This window comes from Cyrtonyx montezumae, unplaced genomic scaffold (genome assembly GCF_038088225.1).
Source record: "Cyrtonyx montezumae isolate F1298 unplaced genomic scaffold, pur_monq_1.0 scaffold_7, whole genome shotgun sequence".
Classification (NCBI taxonomy): domain Eukaryota; kingdom Metazoa; phylum Chordata; class Aves; order Galliformes; family Odontophoridae; genus Cyrtonyx; species Cyrtonyx montezumae.
In genome coordinates, this window is record NW_027072078.1 from 20,547,223 (window position 1) to 20,569,768 (window position 22,546).

General features: G+C 35.0%; 1 protein-coding gene across 2 annotated transcripts in view; it reads right to left on the reverse strand.

The window, feature by feature from the left end:
* The window catches only part of SLC4A10 (solute carrier family 4 member 10), a 111,852-nt gene that overhangs the window by 57,968 nt on the left and 31,338 nt on the right, over positions 1-22,546 (reverse strand). For both annotated transcript variants that reach the window (XM_065751306.1, XM_065751307.1), the window contains 3 exons: positions 20,373-20,519; positions 12,466-12,604; positions 5,283-5,443 (listed from right to left, as the gene is read on the reverse strand). In XM_065751306.1, the coding sequence (XP_065607378.1) occupies positions 5,283-5,443; positions 12,466-12,604; positions 20,373-20,519 (447 nt within the window). The remainder of the gene's footprint in view (positions 1-5,282; positions 5,444-12,465; positions 12,605-20,372; positions 20,520-22,546) is intronic.

Genomic DNA, 22,546 nt, shown 5'->3' on the forward strand with positions numbered 1-22,546 from the left:
ACAAAACGCAAAAACAAAAGATACCATGCAACTTAATGTAAGAGTTCACACACAAAGGAACAAAACCTAAAAAATGCTTCTCTGTGAAGGTAGTCACAGCATGGCAAGCTGTAAATAAAGCAAACAAAAAAAAAAAATCTGTGCAAGTGAGAAGGTGAAAGAAAACTGAACAAAATCCAGGTGGAGGATCAAATAGAAAGAGATTGCTGACAGGTAATCTCATGCTTTGTTGCAGTGTTTATAATAAAAGTTAAATTTACCATAAAAGCAATGATAGAAAGATAATAAAACATGAGCACTGCAGCTGAAACAAAGGAAATCAGTGAAATAAAATCTGAACTGTAGCCAGTTTAAATATATCATTATGTTGGAGTAACATAGCTTGAAGCAAACAAAAACAAAGAAGGCTTGTTCAAATTAAAGCTTGATATTACTGAAATCAATAGAATTGCACACTTGGTATGTAATGCCATGAGTTGCTGAGCAGAGTCCAGTGACCTCAATCACAAGATTAAGCTGTTACACAGATTGAAAATTCGACTGTGAGAAACATACACGAAAAGACTGCTTGGGAAAAAAAACAGTCAGCTATTTGGATTGAAAAACATGGGAATATTTAAAATTATAATTTAAAAAAATATTAAAGCACTTTTTAAAATAAACAGAATTTTATAACAATTCAAATGTGTGCAAGTCATCAAAGCACCACCAAGTAACACAGGGGGCACAGTTTGTATTTGAAAATGTTTCACGTTTGTTCACAGTACATTCCGCACAACTACAAGAAAACACAAGATCTGTGATTCATGATTTAGAGAATGCATTGCCATTAAAAGCTGGACCAAACAGTCTTTGAACCAAATGATAAAAAATGGCATCATATGTTAAATGGAAGAACCTTTTGGGTTCATTCAGTGATTACAATTTAAAAAAAAACCAACAAAACAGATGGTAATTTGTGAAGCTACATGGTTTCAAAGGAACTAAATGAAAATATCAAAAGAGAACATTTTCATCTGCCAACTTGAACAACACAGTGATACTGCTCCCTAATGGTGCAGTCAGATTCTGGCAAATATCTCCTCAAAAGACAAGTTCCAAAATAAACTGTTTTGATTACATAGATTTTTCAGACTTCCTTTTAGCATATGCTCTATACAGAAGTGATCGATAAAATATTACTACATCAAATGTTCAATGGAACTCCTTGTGTATGTAGTGCTAGCTTACTCATAAAGCAGCCACTTCAAAGACATTATTTCAAAAACAAGCCATATTAAAAGAAATAAAAAAGCCTAAAATATACTTAAAAATGCATTTCAGTGGAGGAATGAAGCTGTTTTCAAGGAAAAAAACATCTGTCACATAAAATTTAAGAACAATTTGAGAAATGACAGGAATTAACATGCTATTTTCCCTGCTTGATTACAATGTTGGAAATCTATCTCAGGAGTCTCTACTGTAATAGGATATTTTCTGTGAATTCAACATCATAAGTAAGAATAAGCTCTTTATCAACTAAGAAAATTAGGTGTCCATTTGCAACCTTGTAGATTAGATTCTTTCTCATTCCAACTCTTATTAAAAATGACTTAATCAAGAATGGACAAACTGGAACACAGGATGATTTAAAAACTCTCACTGTATCACTGGTGCCAAAATATTTTTATGCAGAACTATCAGAGTTTCCAGTGGTGAAACACAAAATATTCTGAGAGGCATACAATCAGTATAAAAGATATTTTCTCATCTGTAGATTTTACCACAAGCCCATTAAGATCTTAAAACACAGACTTGAATAGAAGAAACTTTCAAGGGCTAAGTGGTGAAGTTTTATGATCTAGTGAATAAGAATTTATAGATTAAAAGCCTTGACCAGAACAAATCAGAATTCTTTGTCTCGATTTAGCAATGTAGATTAAGTATAACTCTTTCAAGGATACAAATACTGGTACTGCATTTACAGAATAATTTGAAATTGGAACATGGCCCAGATAGCAAGATGTTACCAACAAATACAAATACACAACACACATTTCTTCCTAAAAAAGCTTTAAGTAAAAAGAAAAGAAAGAACTACTTAAAAAGAACTAATATAGTTGTTCTTAAAAGAGAAAATGAAATATAGCAATGTAGAAAGTTACCAAAAGACAAAACTTTAAACAACAATAACAAGGAACTTACTATTGAACTGTTAATCAGGAGCACAGGAATTATGGGGAGTGAAATGTTGAAAACAACTGAAGCCAATAGGCTAGGAACTATTTCTTTCAACTCTAAAATTCAAGAATATCATACACATTTGGAACAGATACCAACTCCAGAGTAAAAATAATGTTTGATCTGTATAGCACAATACATAATAAGGTTGTATCTGTGATAACTACTGACACCGAATAGCAAATTATTAGAAGAGATGGGAAAAGATTTCCTAAGAGATCCTACCCCATTTTCAGCTCCAGAAGTAACTTATGTGGAAAAAAAGCAGACCAACGGATTATTTGGAATTACTGCATTTCTAATTTACCTAGCACATGTATCACTATGGCATGCTTGCCACTACTACCATAAAGATCATTACTTATACCAGTGGTGCCTAATTAGTTCCTTTGTAACATTTTGTTATCATTGGACATAACTTCATATGTAGTGTTACAGCAAGAAATTACAAAGTAACATGATTGAGGAAGAAAAAAAAGCAACTCAAAGAATAAAAACAGACAAGAACAGATAGATTAGGAATTTTATTTATAGTGAAAATAAAACTATTCAGAGGAACTTAAGACAGAAGAGGGGTAATTTATAGAATGATTTGCTCACAGTAGGAGTGTGCTGAAAAACTGCTTAAAAGAAAAAAATAAAAATAAAAATTCGTCATTGCTAATTGAACCTGTAGTAGAAAAGTTCCTTTCTCAAATACAAAAATCCTTGCAAACTTTTTCACCTTATCAAGAACACACTCAGATCAAATAAAATAGCCAACAAAATATGCACATCTACCACAGTGTGAGGTGCTTATGAATTTAAAATAGTACATAGTAACTCAGGAAAGTAATTTAAAGTTTACTCTCAGAGAGAAAAAAAAAAAAAAAGGAAAAATTTCCGAGGCAAAAAAGAAAAATTAAGATATCTCAAAAGCAATACTTACTCAAAAATAGCACTACAGTAACTCATCCAATTCTTTACCAAGGGACAACTTAGACTTGTGATGAGTTTAAAACCACAATTAGTAGTGGGAACATGGGACATATTGGACATATTAATCTTGGACATATTAACTAAAAACAAAACAAAACCAACATGACTACAACTAATTAGGTGTTAAAAGATTATAAAGGTATATTTATTTTGGTTTCACTATACAGAATTTTCCTCCTGGGGTATAGGGAATTTTGCTGAAGCTATTTTTATTGTGACAATCCACACTTTTCTATTTATGTGAATAAAACCAATTCTGGAAGGGATCTCCTAGTGACTATGGAAGTAGATGAATGACTTCTGGATTAAAAATGCTCAAACTCAAGCTTGAAGATCTTAGTGCACTATTTAAGCAAACAGTAATAAAAGAGCATCAAGTAGCTGATCTGAGCACACCTTGATTTTTTAAAAATAAACAAACAATAAAGCAGCATACTGATAAACACTGATACTGATAAATGTGGAGAGTAGCATTTTGCCTCCACTGTTAAATATAACCCATTGAACAATACCTCCCTTAACCAATAGTTTAAATTACTAAACCAAATTATATCTGACACCTGCATAGACATTCAAACCATCACTAAACAGTTGTCTTCATAGTCTTCAAGTGATAGAAAGTTTTCTTACACTGTTGTTGGTATCGTTACCTCAACAAAAGGTATTCTACATTTTCTGTTAACATGTAGCTTTATCTAGTATTACCTAAACTAATATATGTCTAGAATGCCATACAATGTATAAATCATACATAATATCAAATATATGACTCACAGTTACAGCATACTTTTCACATACATTGTGAAATCCAGTAAGGTAGAAGCAAGGTAAAGGTTCTAATTACAAAGATATAAAAGCAAGTTATACAAATAAAATAATCCTCCATATTGTTAAGGAGAATTTGGAGTCCAATAACCATGATGAGCATGAGACTAACCCTCACTAAGTACAGAGAAACAGGAAATTAGTGACCTCAGATGATAAAATAGTGTAGCACTTTGCTCCATATCTTCATTGATCAAATGGACAGAAATTTTTAAACAGGATCAAGAATACAGCACTAGAAACAATCCAGGGCACATCAGAGCACAAGCAGAGTAGCTTCATTTCAATAATGGGTTTTAAAGTCCCCCTTAAATACATTTATATTGTAACACTTATTACCTCTGCCTTGATAGATTACAGGAAACTTTCTTTATTTTGTCTACTAACAAAATTATTTATAAACAATCTAATTCAAGTTAGCTACCCTATACGGAAAGGGAGAAAAATGTATCACAGTGCACTCGCTGATTCAAGCATAGCCAAGCAATCACTTTCAAAGCTTTAGGATTGCTTTAGACTATATTACACATCTGTCTTATACTGTCCCTCACAATCTGCTCCATTAAAGTAACAAACATACTGCCAGTCTCCTGCATTAACTAACTCATCTTTATAGGGAATATCGGGAAAACAGAAAATGACATCCAGTCTCATTTTTGGACAAAAGTCTCATCCATTATATTTGCTTGCTTTCTACTTTTCTGAACAGTTCTAGAATTTAACCTACCAAATTTATCAAAAAGAAAACATACTCAACTGTGTCTGAAGTAAATACATCTTAAAACTTGTTGAAAAACGTGTACATAAAAATACTAGTTCTGACCTCATTCTAAACTCAGACACATTTTTTAAACTGGTCTGATTTCATGCTGTATAACTATAAAATATCTTCCTATGTTTTGTTTGTTTTCAAGCTAGATTGTTTGCAGTTAGTGTAACAGTAGTTTCAGTTTGTGGAAGTTAGCATAGGCATAACTCACGAAGTGGTGTGGCAGCAGAGGAGTAACGAATGTATCTGTTCTACTAAAATATATCCTCAGTTTGCTCCCTTCTCCATTTTAATTCTCTCCCTTACATAAGAATTGACTCTGAAAATAGCACAAATTGAAAATACAAAAAATAACACACGAGTTGTGTCTGACTTCAGGTTCATTTCCAACACATAGAGCAAAGTATTTCCAAGACTTTCTTGTAAGCAACATTTATCTTGATTCTTGTCATTAATTTTTATAACTATTAAATGCAGCATAAATACATACCTGCAATTTCTTCTATGGAGTTAGCTCTCATATCCAACAAAACTGTGCCATTCAGGATACAGCTTCTCAGCTCAAACAAGCTATGAAGTGACAATGTGGCAACATATGGTTTGCTCCACCTCTCCCCACCATCTTCTACATCTTCTTCAAACTTCAACCACCTGTGCAAGCAACCAATTTTATAACTCCAAATAACCAAGTTTACAATTGTGTATAAGAAATACAGAATACATTACTTCAATAGATATTGCAAGAGCACTGTTAAACATGTCACAGAGATGAAAAGAGAAACATATTAAGAAATGATTTTGTATTTTCTAAAATCTTTGTGCAATTCTCCATCATAAAATTATAATACTATGATGTAACAAGAACAATCATGAAAAAGATACAAAAGATGAATTTGTTGTAGAAAAAAATAAAAGCCAAGCATAGTAAGAAACACGGTTCTAAACACAAGTTTATAATTCGATCACCACAGAATAAAGATATATTATTCATTTAAAGTAATGTATATTGAGATTCCATTAAGTGTTAATGCATCAATCTATTATCACCACCATAAGCTTTTCACAAGACAGAGATATAAACTTTTGCTAGTTGCTTAGCTGTACTAAGCCACTCAAAACAGCAGTAAAACATTATGCAAAATTTAGGCTATTCTTCATTTAAATATTCAGTCAGTTAAAATGAAAAACCTCAAAGGCACATAGATGTGCAAGCACACAGTATACATAGTTGTGTATCTTCTAAGCCCTAAAATATGGTCCTTAATCAGATAAAACCACTGCATGAATGATGTGAAACAGCACTTAAGAGCTCAGTAACATAACTACATCTATTTTGAGTCTCATTTGGCTCTTCTCAGGTTCTGCATGACTCTCAAGAGACTTGAATAAAGTTGGAGAAGACATAAAACTTACATGACAGATCAAGACATTTGTTACTAGTGAGCAGGATGAAGTTACTCATATGACTCTTTAATAGCTTGCTGTTAAAAATTACACTAAAAAATGTTCAAAGAATACTAGCCACACAAGCAAAACCCAGAAAAACCTGTTCACACAAGCAGCAGTGTTTTCAAATAAAAGTTATTGAGTCTTACAAGCCTACATAGATGCTGCTGTATGTAAAAGTAGCACATCAGCCTGGCAAGCCTTGAACAGCTCCTGCAACAGCAGAAGCATCTATCATTTGACGTCAACAACGCTTGCTTATTTAATGTGGACCAAGTAACAGGGAACTCAGGAAGAGCTTCGCATCTTGATAGCACCTTCACACTTATTTCCAGACAGCAGGGAAGTGTAGAGCCTAAAGACTTCTAGAGCTAAGCAATTTCCAGTGTTACCAAACCCCACAGCCCAGTAGCTCAGCAAGCACACTCTTCCATTCCTGTCTCGCTCACCTAAATTTTCTCCTACTTGCAAAATATGCCCATGTACCAATATTTTGCACATTCCTCCATGCAGTCATCACCATGTACAAGATTCTTTCTCTTCTGATGCTAAGCTGCAAGTAGACACCACTCCTGTGACCCACTTATCACCAGCAGATCTGTTGCCTTACTGGTGTATTTGACTGCTTCTAACTTCAGCTGCTTGCCCTCAACACTTCCCCTTATTTGAAAACACCATTTCCCCCAATTTTTCCTCTTCTTTTCTCCTGTAAAAATCTCCGATTTTCTGTGCCTAGCTAACTCCTCCTCTTCATATTTAAACATTTTTCCCCACATTCCTCTGTATCAGCCAGCTTACACATCTCATCTTTGCACATGAGACCCTTTTCTCCATTATACTTCTATTCTCTCCCTTCACCGCAATCTCTCCCTCCAAATCTAGTTGGGTTATTTCCTTCCCTGTTTTCATTCCATCAGAGAAGAACCAAGAAGGTCATAGCACACTTTTTTTTTTTGAGTTTGTCTCCACTATCCAGAGAGCTGGATAATGAATTTAAAATTAAGTTTCTAATACATATATGCAAATGAGGTTTTTCCACTAGATTTTCAAATCCAGCATCAGGACATTAAGCATACATTAACTCATCCCCCACTGTTACTACATTCAAAGCCATGATTTGAAAGAGATGAGCTACAGCAAGCCAGGAAAGTTTCAAAGAAGAGAGTAAAAATGAAAAATAACAGAAAAGTTTCTTCACTATTATTTTTTTTCTTCCATTTTGCCACTGCATTTTAACTTCAAATGGAAAGGCAGCTTCTAGTTTACTCATAGTACACATGTTTCTAACCTAAAACTATGCTTGACCTATTGTTGTCATAACATCCCAAACCTGATGAATTAATTGACTCCTAAGAGTCTGTAAAACATCCATACCTTTGCTTTAGCATCCCTCTCCATTTTCTGTTTGTTTCTTATCCCTTTAGGAGTATCATAAGAAATTTGTGTTTGGATATTGCAAATTTTTGCTAGAGTACATCAATTTCATTTTATGTTGATTAAACCAAAGAATAAAATTCATGTTATGTATATACAAAAAGTAATTATCCAACCACAGATTCTTACAGAATATGATCAGAAATTTCATACTATCACTGGCTCCTGTTCCTGTAAACTGTCTTCAGTACTACTTATCTGATTATACTGCTACAGTCTGCCCAATTTGGGCAGATAAAAGATAAATACGTTCTTAAAACATTTCGTGAAAACAGGTGACTGAACAAAAACAAGCAAACTCTTGGGCACTGTAACTAGAGTTCATATCTTACATGGACATAGAAAACATCTTAAGAGTTTTAATTAAAGATCCTGTGTTTATCGTATCAATCAGACATGAAAGGTTCAAGAACAGCAATGAAATCCATAGAAAACTATTATCATGACTCAAATAATTACTTATTTTTCCATAAAGATCATTTCCACCTGAAATTCAATGTATTTGAACAGTATAATTTCATGGTTGCATAGAATTTCTTAACATTACTAAAACTTACATGTTCAAACACATCCTACATTTTTACCTAATGAGCTAGGAGTCTAATACATAAACATAAATCATACCCAACTGAGAGAATTCTGCATTTGGACTATATTTCTATTTTAAGAAGTGTTACATGAGTTTTACTCATGAAGTGAAAATCATGCTTTTCACCTTTCATCTTTTCATAACTATTTCTCAGAATTATTATGCCAGATTATCCTTATTTACCATATCAAGTGAGAAACAGTAGCAAAAAAAAAAAAAAAAGCCATAAAAGAATTACATCTCTAAACTTAAAGTCATTCAAAAACAAATGTTCATGTGGATTTTAAGAACGGAGTCGTAAAAACTTATTTTAACAACCCTCTGAACTCGTACAGGATTCAAGGATAGGTTGGACTTTGAAATCCAAATTCAGGCGTGGATCCTAAGTTTGACAGTTTTCCACATTTCAGTTCTTAGCTAATTATATATATACACACTTACTTTTACAGTTTGACCCCTTAAATGGATATGATTAATAAATAAGCCTTTTATAATTTCCCAGAAAATAATGTTAACCCCACATATATTCTGATTTCACATGCCACATATTCTATGTGCTTGGAATATCTTCTTGATAGTAACTATCTTAGTTGATCATATAGAACAGTTTAATTTGTATAGTTCCCTTGTGTTGGTAAAGTCTAGAACAAGTATACTGCTAATTAGATTTAGTTCCTCTGATAGGACATTTGCTGGGACAAATCAGGCCAACAAGACTTTCACCCAAGTTTGTAACTACAGGAGAGATATATAACAGATGTGTGTGTACAAAAAACGTCTTCTAATGCCACCTCCACTGATTTTTTCAGGAGTCAAAAAAAAATAAGCATGCACACTTCACTGTAGATTTAGTTACAGCATTTCAGTACACAATATGAAGTTGTGCAAGTTACAACACCATCTATTTCATGGTCTGTTATGTTTGTAGCAGAGAGTTGGAGTATGTATTCACGTACAACCCACTCAAGATTCAATGTTACTGTACAATTCAATGTAACTGTGCAATCTTTATCAATTTCCGCACTAGATTTCCCCTGCCTAGGTTGTCTAGAGATTAAACCAAAGGAAATAAGCATGTCAAAACCTAGACAGAAGTGACAAATGGGATAATGTTTTTACCTAGTATCCTTGGGAATTTTGGTCCATTTGAAGACACATTTCCACTTCATGATTTTCCGCTAGTACACTCATTTTCTAATCAGTTACTATTAACAATTTACTTCCTAAACTATTGACAGAGGTTTATTTTCAAAGCAACTTCATTAAAATTCAAGCCTAAAGACATTCCTGCTGGTTCCAAAACTTCTATTTTTCTCCTTCTCTGGAAATGTAGAGGTATTGTCCTGAATTTTTCATTTAATATGAGCAAGCAGTTGAGATTCAGCAGTTTGACTAATACTTCCTTCAAACTAGCCACTGCCTTCCAGTCATGGCATCAAGATGCTATAGGACAGATCTGAACATGAATTGCTTTCCTAATACCTGCAATTTTTAACTGCATTACTGTATGAACAAAATCACAATATCATTAAACCATTTGCATTGGAAGGGGACCCTTTTAAATGGGGATCTAGTCTGGGCAACCTATTTAAGTGTTTCACTACTCTTATCTTAAAAAAGCTTTTTCTTATCACCAGTCTAGATCTCCCTAGTAAGCCAGACTTGTGTTTCAGTGAGTTCCTTTTTCAGAGTTTAAACTGAGTAAATCATTCTTTCTCTAAAAAATCGTACAGCTGGGCCATATCCAAAAATTATTACACTTATTATATTAGTACTACTGTCTTTTAATTTTAAATGGTATCTGTTTCTTCCAGCTTGAAAATGCAGAGAAAAATATTTTACCCCCTCTGCACTAACAGAACCAAGTTATTTCATATTGTTTAGTAACTAATTCCAAGCATGAGGCACCTTAAATTAGATCATTGAGTGGAGCAGGCTATAGTAGCAATGCACATTTTCATGCACTAATTAATCCACAGGAATGCTTTTGCTGATTATAATTGTTAATCAAGAATTGAAAAAATGAAGAATGGCAAACAAAGGAGTCTCCTATCTGCTAGGAGGAGAAAAAAGTCTGCAAAATGACTTACTCTTCCAAACAAATGATATAGAAATAGAGCACATTTACATAAAGAACATCAAGATTTAGTCAAATCTTATCCACAGTTCCCTTTGATATGTTACTATTTAGGTTCAAGCAAGAACAGAATGTCTCCAATACTTTTAAAAGTTTGTTCAAGATATATATATATATATATATATTTTTTTTTTTAAGGCTGATTCATGCATGCAATTTCAATCAATCAAGAAAGAGTAAGATACAGATTAATTACATCAGTCAATCCAAGCCCTTGTTCCAGTGGCCCTTGGTAAAATGAAATTAGGACTGCTAAGTGATGTCACTCCCAATAAACACAATAATTACAGAGACAATGTCTGTATCACTTTCATTTCTGTTTATCAACCTGGAACTACAAAGGCTCACAATAAAACATACAAATACTTTCAACAATATTTTCCACACAGATGAACAATTATAAGGCTAGAACAGTGACAGACCCAGTGTTTATCATTTTCATAACATATTTCTAATCAAATCAAGTCTCATATCAAGCAAGAGTAACAAAATAGTAATTTAGAATAGCATACATAATTCTAGATAAGTATTAAATTTTATGTCCTATACGGACTTGAATGTTTCCTTACCTGTACTGGAAACACTGCTTGTCATGAACAGTAAAAGATGATGGGTGTTTTGTTGTTTGTTTTTTTTTTTTTAAATATTGGCACCTCTCACTCATTCTGAACATCACCACTCCTTCTATCTATTGGACTTCCGGCATTTAGTACCTCCTGATCCTCTGAACACCAAAATACATTTTTCCTGACTGTTTTTCTCTCACATTTTTCAACAACCTTATCTCTGTTTACCAAATGTTGACTCTTTATTTACCAAATGACAATAGGAAGGGCTGTACAGACAGACAGACCAATTTAAATCCCTTTTTTCATTTATTCCTTTCCATCTATCATTATTAGTTATTTATCTCTATTAAAATGGTTACAATTTGACATAAACATCTCTTTGGTGATGTGCAATGGAAATTTTTAAGTTGAACCAAAGCAGCTGTTATTTTCCTGTTAGAAATAACACAAGGCAGATATTGTTTTTTTCACAATACAAGCTGATACACTTCTTCGAAGAGGTCCTATATATCTCTTCTCAGTGTGAAAATACTAAGATTACTACTTGATTAGATTTTCTGACTCCGAACACTAAGATTATTTAGGAGCACCACTCACTCATCCTGCAGTGCAATTCCCATATGAGGATTTTCTATATGTAAAGTTCTATACTTAGCTTCTGCCTGTTCCTCTTATGGATATATAAAGGAAGAGAAGGTCATAGAAAATTCTTTCCCAGCCCTCTGGGAAAGTAGGAATTTGCAGTAAAACTAAAGGGAAAATGAAGATCTTAGATCCACAATTTCCCACAAAATCCTTTTGAAAATTTAAATTCAACTTTTATCCTAAAGACACCAAAGATCTAGTCCACTAATTTCTGGGCAGCTTTGTAGAACGTTGTCACCAAATGCTGACAGAGAATGATGCAATTAAGTTTCTAAGAGAAAAAAATGAAACTAAGTATGTGTGATTTAGGTGGCTGTAGAAAGGAGCATGCAAAAACAAAATTTCTTCTCCAATAATATTTTCTTCCAGCAGCAATGCAATCTAAATAGTTGTTTTTGCATTAATCTAGCAAAAACAAAAAAAGAATTAAGTCTCAATTGTTCAGTGAATCCTAGAACATGTACAGCTTTTATTGTTTCAAAATTAATCTTATTCCTGGCTTTAATCTTTTTTCAGTTTCTTGAGGATTCAAACGTAATTTTTCAAAAATCAATTAAAATGAAGATCTAAAACATGAATAAAACTAGGAATACATAATTCATGTATATGGTATGCTTGCTTCAATTGTTTTTCCCTTGATATTTATTTTGACCTATATTTCATAAATCCAGATGAAAACATTTGGCTCTAAAAAAAAACAACAAATGCTGTAGTAATACTAGCAGTCTAAGGATTAAAACTGTGGTTTTATTTTAGCTCTACATCCCAAATCTGTTCCTGAGCTTGCCACAGCTTTGAAATTATTCAATATACCAACTGCAGTAGATAATAAAATAAATCATGAAAATCTTACCTTGCTGTCTCCCTCCACTCAGCATCCTCTCCTTCACGCCAACAAATTTCATCAAGCTCAGTAAAGAGATCATGAGGAATGTGTTCCTCATCATCATCTTCTGTTCCAAGAATAAACTGCACTCTTTGTGATGGAGTATCTGGAAGAAGCACAAAAATATCAAGTCCAGAACACATTTTTTTTTCCACAGAGAAATCAAATACCTAGAACTTCATGATAATATCAAGACCTTTTCTCTGACATCACTTACTGCCACACAAAAAACATCATTATGAGAATATTTACACATAAACATTTTCAGAATGAGACCTCTATTTACTGTAGTGGTCTAGTCTGCTAACATAAAATCATCTAAGGACAGAAAACAGCGCACAGAAGTATAAACTATTGGAAGTTGGACCAGTATCTCGTAGTAAAAGAGACAGCATACTGAGAGCTGATTAAAGTGATTTACTCTACTGTCACAAAAACACTTTGCCACACTGTAAATCTGCATCTATAGATCAAGTTGTTCACAAATCTGGTGAGCTATATTAACATTGTTTTACAAGAAAAATGAGAAACAAAAGTCAACCTCTCTAATATCTGGGAACTCCTGCAATTGCTTGACCCACTGAAAACTGCTATGTAGTCACTGTTTTATATGAACATACTGATCGTCCTTCCCAGCTTCTCCATTCTTTTTCCTGTCTCAATTACATTTCTGTTATCCTTTATATTACTTCACAATCCTGCATTTCAGAACTGTCCACGTATTTCAAGGATATATTATTCTTCCTTCATATCACTCAGAAAATTTCTAGAACTCATAGAGTACTTTTATGTACTTGTATATTCAGCTCAAATGTTATAAGCCTGGAATAATAATTCTAAAGCCTACTTTAATTCACAAAAAAAAAAAAAAAAAAAAAAAAAACTAGGACGAAATACAGGATGGTAGGTAAACAAAGAGCTGGCTTGAGTGCTACTAAAAGCTTTAGGGAATAGAGTGGCAGGAGGAACAGCTATGGGGACAGAAATTACTTTTGGCAAATGACTAAAAAACAGAAGTAACTTCCATTTCACCCTGTCCTTCGTTGCTCTTTTCTCTCCATTTTTTTCTTTTACAACATTTCAAATTTGCTATTATTTTAGACCCTCTCCCAGTCTCTCTCTACCTACTCATCTATTTGTTAAATTATGACCCTCATATCCATACACCGGTATGTTCTTCCAGAACAATAAAGCAACTACAAACAGCAGGGTGTGATCAGAGACTAGGAAGTGCATTCTGGTCAAGAAATGTGCAATTTATTAAGACTATTCCCCAGAAGGAAAAAACTTCAATGAGATACCAGATTAGAAAAAGGACAAGCACATATGACTACTATCAGATCATGAAAACAACCTACTTTGGGAAAGATCTGGACTGAGTGAGAATATGAGAATAAACACTGCCAAGAACATCCTGTACTCTTGGTAAAATCAACACCAAGAACTGATTCAGTGATTAACAGCAAGAGCTACTGTAAAGTAATAAACTAGTGTAGAACAGCAGAGCTACAGTTTTATAGGCTCACAGAATCACAGAATGGTTTGAGTTGGAAGGGACCTTTAAGATCATTAGTTCCAATGTCCCTGCTACAAGCAGGGACACATTACAAGGTGGCTACCTCCTTACAACTCTTTTGATACTCATGCAAATGCACACTTTCAATATGTGAAGGAAAACAGAGGATTTCTTAAGTCAGGTAAGTAACAACAACAAAACCACTTATAGCCACAGTTTACTCTAAGTCTCTGGTCTAACACAAAGCCAGCTGATTTACAGCAGTGACAAATCTACAAAAAGGTAAAAAAAAAAATGCAATGTGTTCTCTTTTTCTTTGTTAACACACCACTGAAACTCACTGCTAGATTCTGGTTTTGCTACTTGTATTTGCTTCTGAATATATGTATGTGTGTGTGTATGTATACACACACAGATTTATTTGTAATACAGTAATTTTATTTCAAGGACAAAACACTAACAGAAATATTGATATTAAGCAAAAGCAACAAAATAATAAAAAAATATATAGATCTGTTGATTCTGCTTATAAAACTGAGTTAACAGAATTACACATTCAAGGAATGCCAGATAGATTTGGCTTTTATTCATAGGAGAAATAAATATCAAATATGTCATTAATGTGTTATATAGAAAATAAGTAATGCGTGATTCAAACACTGTGAAAGAATACCTCAATTGCTGACTGTCAAACTGTGATAACTTAATCCTCACTTTAAAAGCACAATATTTGCAAAATAGGACGCTCAGTTTTTCAAGTCAAGGAAAACAGAAACTGGTTTGAACATGTCCATGCCTATTTTCACTTTAAGTAGTAAAGCCAGCTTAAAAAAAAATCTTCATTTTATTAACTCTCTATATAAAAAGTGATGAAAGTAGTCTAGACTGAGCTAAAAAAAATAAATGAATGAGATTAATTCATTAAATTATGATTTCTATTACTGCATTTGTTTAATAACAGACCACAGAGAAATTAGAATCAACATGAGTTTTAAATTGCACAATAAGCAGCTGATGGTTACTCCAAGTAAATGGCTCATCTTGCTAGTGCAGAAAATCCTCCAGGACCAGCTAGGATTGGGCAGAAAGCAGTCTGTTGCATGACAGGAGCAGGACTACTGACAATACCACACGTGGCTGAGCCATCTCAGGAAGAGCTGAAGCAGTTTTCTATTTGCTGTGGCTATGGAAGCTCATGGGAGCCTACTGCCAAACCCAGCCTTACACTTGGGCTAATGCAGCATTCACTAAGACACCCACACTACCTCAGATGCCTCAAATTCATTGCTCATATGAAAACTTAAGATTAGAGTTTTAAAAATCTGTACCTTCACTGCACCATCAAAAGGATAGAAGTTAAGATGTGGCAGTTATGCTGCTGTAAAAAGCACAAATTCAAGCAGGGATGCAGTATTGCAGAAAGAAAGTGATCCCACAGCTACCAGACATACTGCTCAGTGCTGTCACTACCTTCAGTCAGTCATTAACGTCCCCAAACCAAAAGAAAGATTCGTACACAGACATACTAAAACAAAAGAGCTAAATACCAAAACCAGTCATCACTTAATTCCCAGACGACAGCAGGAACCATTGCATTCTCGGACCACAATTGAAACCAGGACAGGAGGAACAGTGGCCCACACCAACATCCTGCCTTGTAAAACACACGCAAGAAATAATCATGATTAAAAAAAAAATCAAAAATCAGCATTTTCCCCAGGTTAAGCCACCCAGAGAAAACCACACTTCTTCATCATAACTTACCTAAGGAACAAGGTGAATGCAAGACTTGGGGCAGGGTAAGAAAGCATAACCATTCAGAGGGTGGCAAGGCACAGGCATAGGCTGTGCAGAGAGGCTGTGGAAGCTTCATACCTGGAAGTGCCCAAGGCCAGCTCAGACGGACTCCGAGCAGCCTGATATGGTAGGTGGCAACCTTGCCCATCACAGGCAGTTGGAAATGAATGATCTTTAAGGTTGCTTCCAACCCAAGCCATTCACTGATTCTATGATTCTTAGCCATCCCATTTAAGTTCAGCAGAAAGGAAGATACTCCACAGCAATACTCAGTAAAATGCAACTCCTCCTAAGTGAGTGCCACAATTTCTCCCAAGACAAAGTGCCTTGCCATTAGGCAGAACTGCATATAGTCTGTCCAAGCCATACCACAAGCAGAATCACAGTCCTGGGTGTGTGTCAATTATACTCCACATTTTGTTTTCCTCTCTGATGAAATCTAAGAATGTTACAAAAATATATTTCTGGTAATATTTGTGCTAGAACCGCAACTATCAGAACAGGATTCTGCATTTCTAATCCCATTGGGAGCCTGAATTTAAGGTCAGCATTAGAAGGCTAATAGGTTTAAATTAGAAAACATCTTAAACATTAAAATACATTAAAGAATTTTGCATAAGATAGCAAGCATCATAGAAAATGTTTAATTCCTACCTCAAACTCTAATATAAAACTGGATTAATGCTAAATAAACTTTTTCTGATTGCTTGCTGCCTAGGACAGGCTGTAGACAGGGTATGAACTGGCTTAACACAGCTGACATCAATAAGAAGCTTTTTTCAAATGAAAAGGAGGTAGTGTGAACAATTCAAAAAATCACAGAAAATAAAGGATCACTTGACACAAACATTCATTGCCCTTTTGTTTGTGCTCACCAAGAAAGTGATGAGTGTGGCTTCTCCCCCCCACCCCCACACTGCACAGACTAGAGTTTGTCCGTCAATTCAGCAATTAGCAAAGGTAGCAATTATTACCTTTTTTTAAATTAAACATATGATTAAAAAAATAAAACAAAATTTACATTACTAAAGAATACACAAATAGTAAACAGACATACAATACACTTCTGAAAATCTCTTCAAAAGCCTTAGAAACTGTTAGGTTAGGATAAAATATAACCTTGCTCCTGTTTTCAGTAAACTCTGCATTTTCCTCACATTAATTGTTTCCATTACCCCGGTGCTATGGCAAATAACCCTATCTTTTACATCTCACCATGTGGACAACCCTCAGTTTCTCTTTTACCCAACTCTTAAAACTGCACTTTCAATACATAATTTTAATTTTGCTTTACTGCAATCTATTCCACAGCTGTCTGGAGATTCAGATATCCAAGTCCACCCTTCAGCAGACAAAGCACAGTTAAGAGGAGGGGAATTCTCCTAACATCTGTACTGTTCATAAATAAATTAATTTTCCCCATTAACACTCCTTTGAAGACTGAGATGACTACTAAATTTAGGCAGCTGAGTTCTTTGATTATACTTTTCCACAAGCCCCTTTACTGAGAGAAGCCTCCCTCTGCAATTCAAGTTTTTGCTGGTCTTACCTTCTGAGCACCTTTCCTGAAACCTATGTACAGTCCTCTGCTTGTCTCACTTCCAGGGCTGCCCAGCTTCCCTTGCCACATCTAATATCACAAATTAAAAGCTTAAGTCTCTTTAAGACTAGAGAATTGTTAAAGCTAGTTTTCAAGATAGCAAAGCAAAACTTGCACCAGTGCCACCGGTGTCCAGTCCTTTTAGAGGACACCACAGGTGTCGACAACAAACCCCAGACCTCACAGCTGTGTTCAATTTACCCTTAACAAACCGGACCTTAACAACACGCTACAGAGAGCACATGTCTTACTATTCTACCCCATTTTAAAGTAGAAAACACTGAAAATTGCCAGTAAAATCCATCTGTATAACAAGTAAGTACAAACCTGCCAGCCAAGGGGCAGCCTGCACTGTCTTTTCAGTACCACCGCAATTGGCAGTGTTGGCTGATAGTGTCATTCCCACTAAGCTCGTGGCTCTGCAGCCTGCTGGGGCTGGCCCCCATTACCCTCCCAATGAACAACACTGAGGAGCTGCTCTAGGCTAAAACAACTTTTTTGCCAAATTAGTTTTAACTTGAATCAATTCCCTAATTTAATTCGCAAAACAGCCACTATACTTGCACAAGGAAAGCTGCAGAGGAGGGAGCTTAAAGCCAGCATGAAACTGGGACCTTAATTACAACAGCAGCATTTCAGCTGTAACAACAACCCTCTTCAGCAAACCAAGCAGTATTACTGTACTTTAACTAGAGTGGATAATTTCACTGGATTTCTCTTCTATTTCTATAAATTATGAGGCGAGATAGTCAAAATAAAGATCTCGTAGCTGCTTAGCTTACAACTTTTATACCCAAAAAACCTTTCCATAAGCAAGCCATGTAATCTGAAAATTATACAAAGACACATCTTTATGGCAAATGGAAACAGTTTGTACAAACTCATCCCATCAAGAGGCAACAGAGAGGCAGTGAAACACAGATGTAGGGAAAACAGAAATAACATTTCCATAAGTATTCTGTGCTCCCAAGTGACAGGGCTCACTCCTTTTTACTCCACTAACTACAAAATCTACATTTTATTTGTCTACAAACTGCGAAGCTGCACACTGAGAACATTTGGGATATTTTTGAAAAGTGGCAGTGAAGATAATTTTTTTTCCAGAAAAGCTTATGAACTGCCATCCAAATGGTCCAAAAAAATCTATCATAGCCTTCAGCAAGTAGCTGGTACAGCTTTCACAGCCGTGGTTCAAAGCAATTACTGAGAAGCTTCCAAGTATGGGCGTTACACTGAGCACAGGTGTTTCACAGCCACCTTGATACGAGGAATTTAAAACTGTTTTCCACTAGATAGGAAACAGGTGCGCACCTGTTCATTCTGAGAGGTGCCCTGTACAGCCCCATTGCACCATGTGCATGCAACTCCTAATGACATCTCATGGATGAATTTATAAATTATGTGGCTATAAATTGTGACCCATCTCCCAGAAAAAAATGCTTTCTCTCAGATTAACTGCAGCCTAATGCATTTCATGTCTGTATACTTCAGGCCTTTACTTCTTCTAGCATCTCTATTGTTCAGTTCTCACATCTTTGGTTTATATTATACCTCCCTTCCATATTCAAAATACTGCTAATTTATTCTCTTGTATCATAAAAATCCTCCTGCATTTTTCTGACATACTTTGAAGCACTGTTTTCCATGAGCCAGTCTCACAGTGCTTTTCTCTATCTTTACTCTCGCTTGTTGAAATGCTTTTACTTTACCACCCTCCCCCCAAATCCCCCAAAATGCAGCCTCCTACGACGCAACAGAAATGTGTTGAAAGGGGCCTATGATGAGAGGGAGCAAAGTATTTCTGTATGTTCAATTGAGTCAGAATGATTAACAAATAAAGGGATTATTTCAGATCTGTTTTCATAGGTAGCACTGGCCCTTACGACGAGTTATGAATCAAGAGAAAGAAATTCAATGTCATCTTTGCAGCTTCATTGAGTCACTAGGTACTGTTATAACCTTGTGGCCATGGGCAACAAGAAATAAGAAGCATTACTGAGGTTTAGTGAATGCAGATTTAGTGAGGGAAATATCCTTCACTCCCTCTCAGAAAATAAACTGTACAAAAAAATATTTATTTTTTCTCTATCTTGATATTAATATAACAAGCTGCTAAAACTCCAGTGAGGAAAATCCTCAGCAAAAAAAAGGAAGTAGATATAGACTACCATTCATCCCTGATTAATTTTGTCTGCCTGTCATCACTGTACTTAACGCCTAAAATGTTATATAGATTCAAGTCTCATCAAGGCAAATCTCTTCTGATGTTATTTATGAGGTGCCACATTTATGCCTGGATGGACAGTCAAAGCTTAGTCAAAGTTTGGTTCCTGGGGCTTGGACAGCTGAGGGAAACGATCCTCAAACTTTACTACTTAGATATTATTACAAGGTTGAAAACTGGATATTTCCAGATTTTTTCTGAGTGCTTAATATTTCTGCTGTTGGCCTTTTTAAAAAGATTATTGCAATCACATCTACATTTCAGAGAATATCTTCAGCATTCTGGCTCTGGAGAAGACCAAGATGTTTCTGACCTATATCTTGTCTGCCCTGGTCATTACAAAAGTAATAATTTTAAGTGCCATGACCTACACATCCTCTATGCGGCAGTCATTATTAGTTCATAAGTGAAAATTTGACTTACAAATGTGCAGTCTTACACTTATTTCAGACAAGTGCACCTGGAGACAAGCTCACTAACTCCACCTTTATGTAAACATTCATGGTCAGACTCCTGCCAGTTGTAGGGATTACTAAGGTTACTTGTGAACTGACCACTTCTGGCTACTACCATTCATTAGAATAGTAGACTCTTCAGCAGATATCAGAGAGGCTCTGGTGGGTTTTTCAAAACCCTGCTTTCAGACATGACACAACCATAACAGGAAGGAAAGACCTTGCTTAGTTGCACTGACATTTATTGCCAAAAGAGCTATGCAAAAGTAAAATCTAACTTACCAAAAGGAGGAGACTCTCGTCCATCTTCTAACCCTGAATCCCGTTCTCTGTCTCTTTTTCTGTGCTTATGTCCACGGTGCCTATGGCGCCTGTGACTTTTTCTTCCACCCAGTGGCACATGAACACCAATGAACAATGTTCGATGACCTATAATAGAAAAAGAATTCCTTTATATAGAGAGGCTGTGGCATAATGAGAATATTAATAAGTATACTATAATTAATTATTATTAATTATAATCATTATTACAATTGCAATGGTATAAATTCCTATAATATTAATTGTTGTAATATTATTAATTACAATAAAAATGGTGTAGAGCCACAGATACACAACCACCTGATATAGAACATAATCCCAGTTTGGAAGGCCACATTATACAGCGCCATATCTAGGAAAAAAATTGCATCTCTGTGTGTGAACTTTGAATACAGGTGTTCTGTAAAATATCTTCCAAAACAGTAATATTGAGACACACAGATTCTTAACATTGAACATTTGGTAAAGTTGCTGCTTGCCTTGTGTGTGCAGGAACTTTACAAAACTCTTTTCTTTTTATGAGCCAAACCTTGACAAAATACTTGGGGAAAATTACCGAAAGAAGAAGGAAAAAAAGACTGAAAAAAAAAATACAGAAGCTAGACTGCAATATCTCTAAGCAAGTTTATGTGCTCAGAGTATAAATACATAGTCATTAGCTTAAGGTGCTTTCATTTTTTCTCTCTTTAAAAAAAAGTAAAATAAAAAAAAATGAGACGGTACATCTTGCCATGCTTGCCATCATCTTTGTTCTTAGAGCCTGTGGAATTTATGTTGCTGATCAAGCCCAAGGGATTTAGCTCCCTTAGCTACGTGGGCTAGAAAATTCCAAGCACAGTTAAGCATTCAGAAGGAGAGCACAGGGGAAACATGCAGAAAGTAGCACAAAACAGAACAAAAGGGAAAGGAATCGTGATTCAGTACAGGCAGGTACCCTACATTTACTCAGCAGAAAGACAGAGTCCAGATTACTCATCTCAAATAACATTTATTTTCTCCTTGAAATGAGCATAACACGGCTAGTACATAATTGTTGCTTTGCTGTAATCATTCAGCAGTGTCAATCATCTGAAAAAGGCCAAGAACATTAAGCTAAGGTAGCACGTGATCTCTAATCTCATGGAGCCCTCAGTGGGGGCAGAAAACACAGCAAGGCAGCTATTTGTCACAATACACCAAGGAAATTCAAGGCTAACAGGAATTCTCAGCAGAGACAAAACTAGAAAAGCTGGAGAGTAGGCTCTGGACACCACCTGAATTTATTGATTTGTGAAGAGGAGGCTAGAAGGCAAAAACATCAATTGTGAAAAAAAAAAAAGAAAAACCTCTGTTATAGACAGGACATTTTTCTGCAGCAAAGGCCATGTGTTGACAAATTACCTACTTATTTTACATATCTCATTCTTCTTGCCTATTACATTTAACCCAAGAAATTATTTAAAGAGAAATATTGCCTTCAGTGTATTTCAAGTGTATTTCAATCGGTGATACATGAAACAGAGAAAAATGTTTTCCATAAAAATAATTCATTACAAAGATATTAAAGGACAGCAATAATGTAGCACTCAACACTTTCCTGTTCATTTTCTTCAGTAGAAAAAAATATTGAAGTAACATTTTTGAAAGGACTTTAATCATTTCCACAGGTGCAAATATATTGCTTTTTTTAATTTAGTAATTTAATAGCTTCCTGATGCTTTTTGAAGAAGTGGATATTCTTATCCCAGTTTTGTGCTTCTTCAGTGCTCAGGTGTGCTTACGTCAGAAGTGAAGAATCAGATTCACACTTCACTTAATTTCCTGGGCTGAAACCACGACTTGAATCTAGACTGTTTTCAATAAAGTGGGAAATAAGTCCTAAAATGCCAAGTGTCTGAATAGCAAGAAAATGTTCTCAATGCAGACACTGAAGAGAAAGCAGAAGCCAGAGACTGACATGAATTACCAGTAAAAAACAAAATTGATTTCCTCTGTGTGAATGTACTGAGGTCAAGGAATAATTACACCATACAAGGGAATCCATGTCATCATAACAAGGTACACTTAAACAATGAAAAAAAAAATTCATAGGAGAAAGTTTTCTATAGAGAAATGGTGGAGCAAATGTTAAAAATCTGAGTAAGTAGTTCACTTTA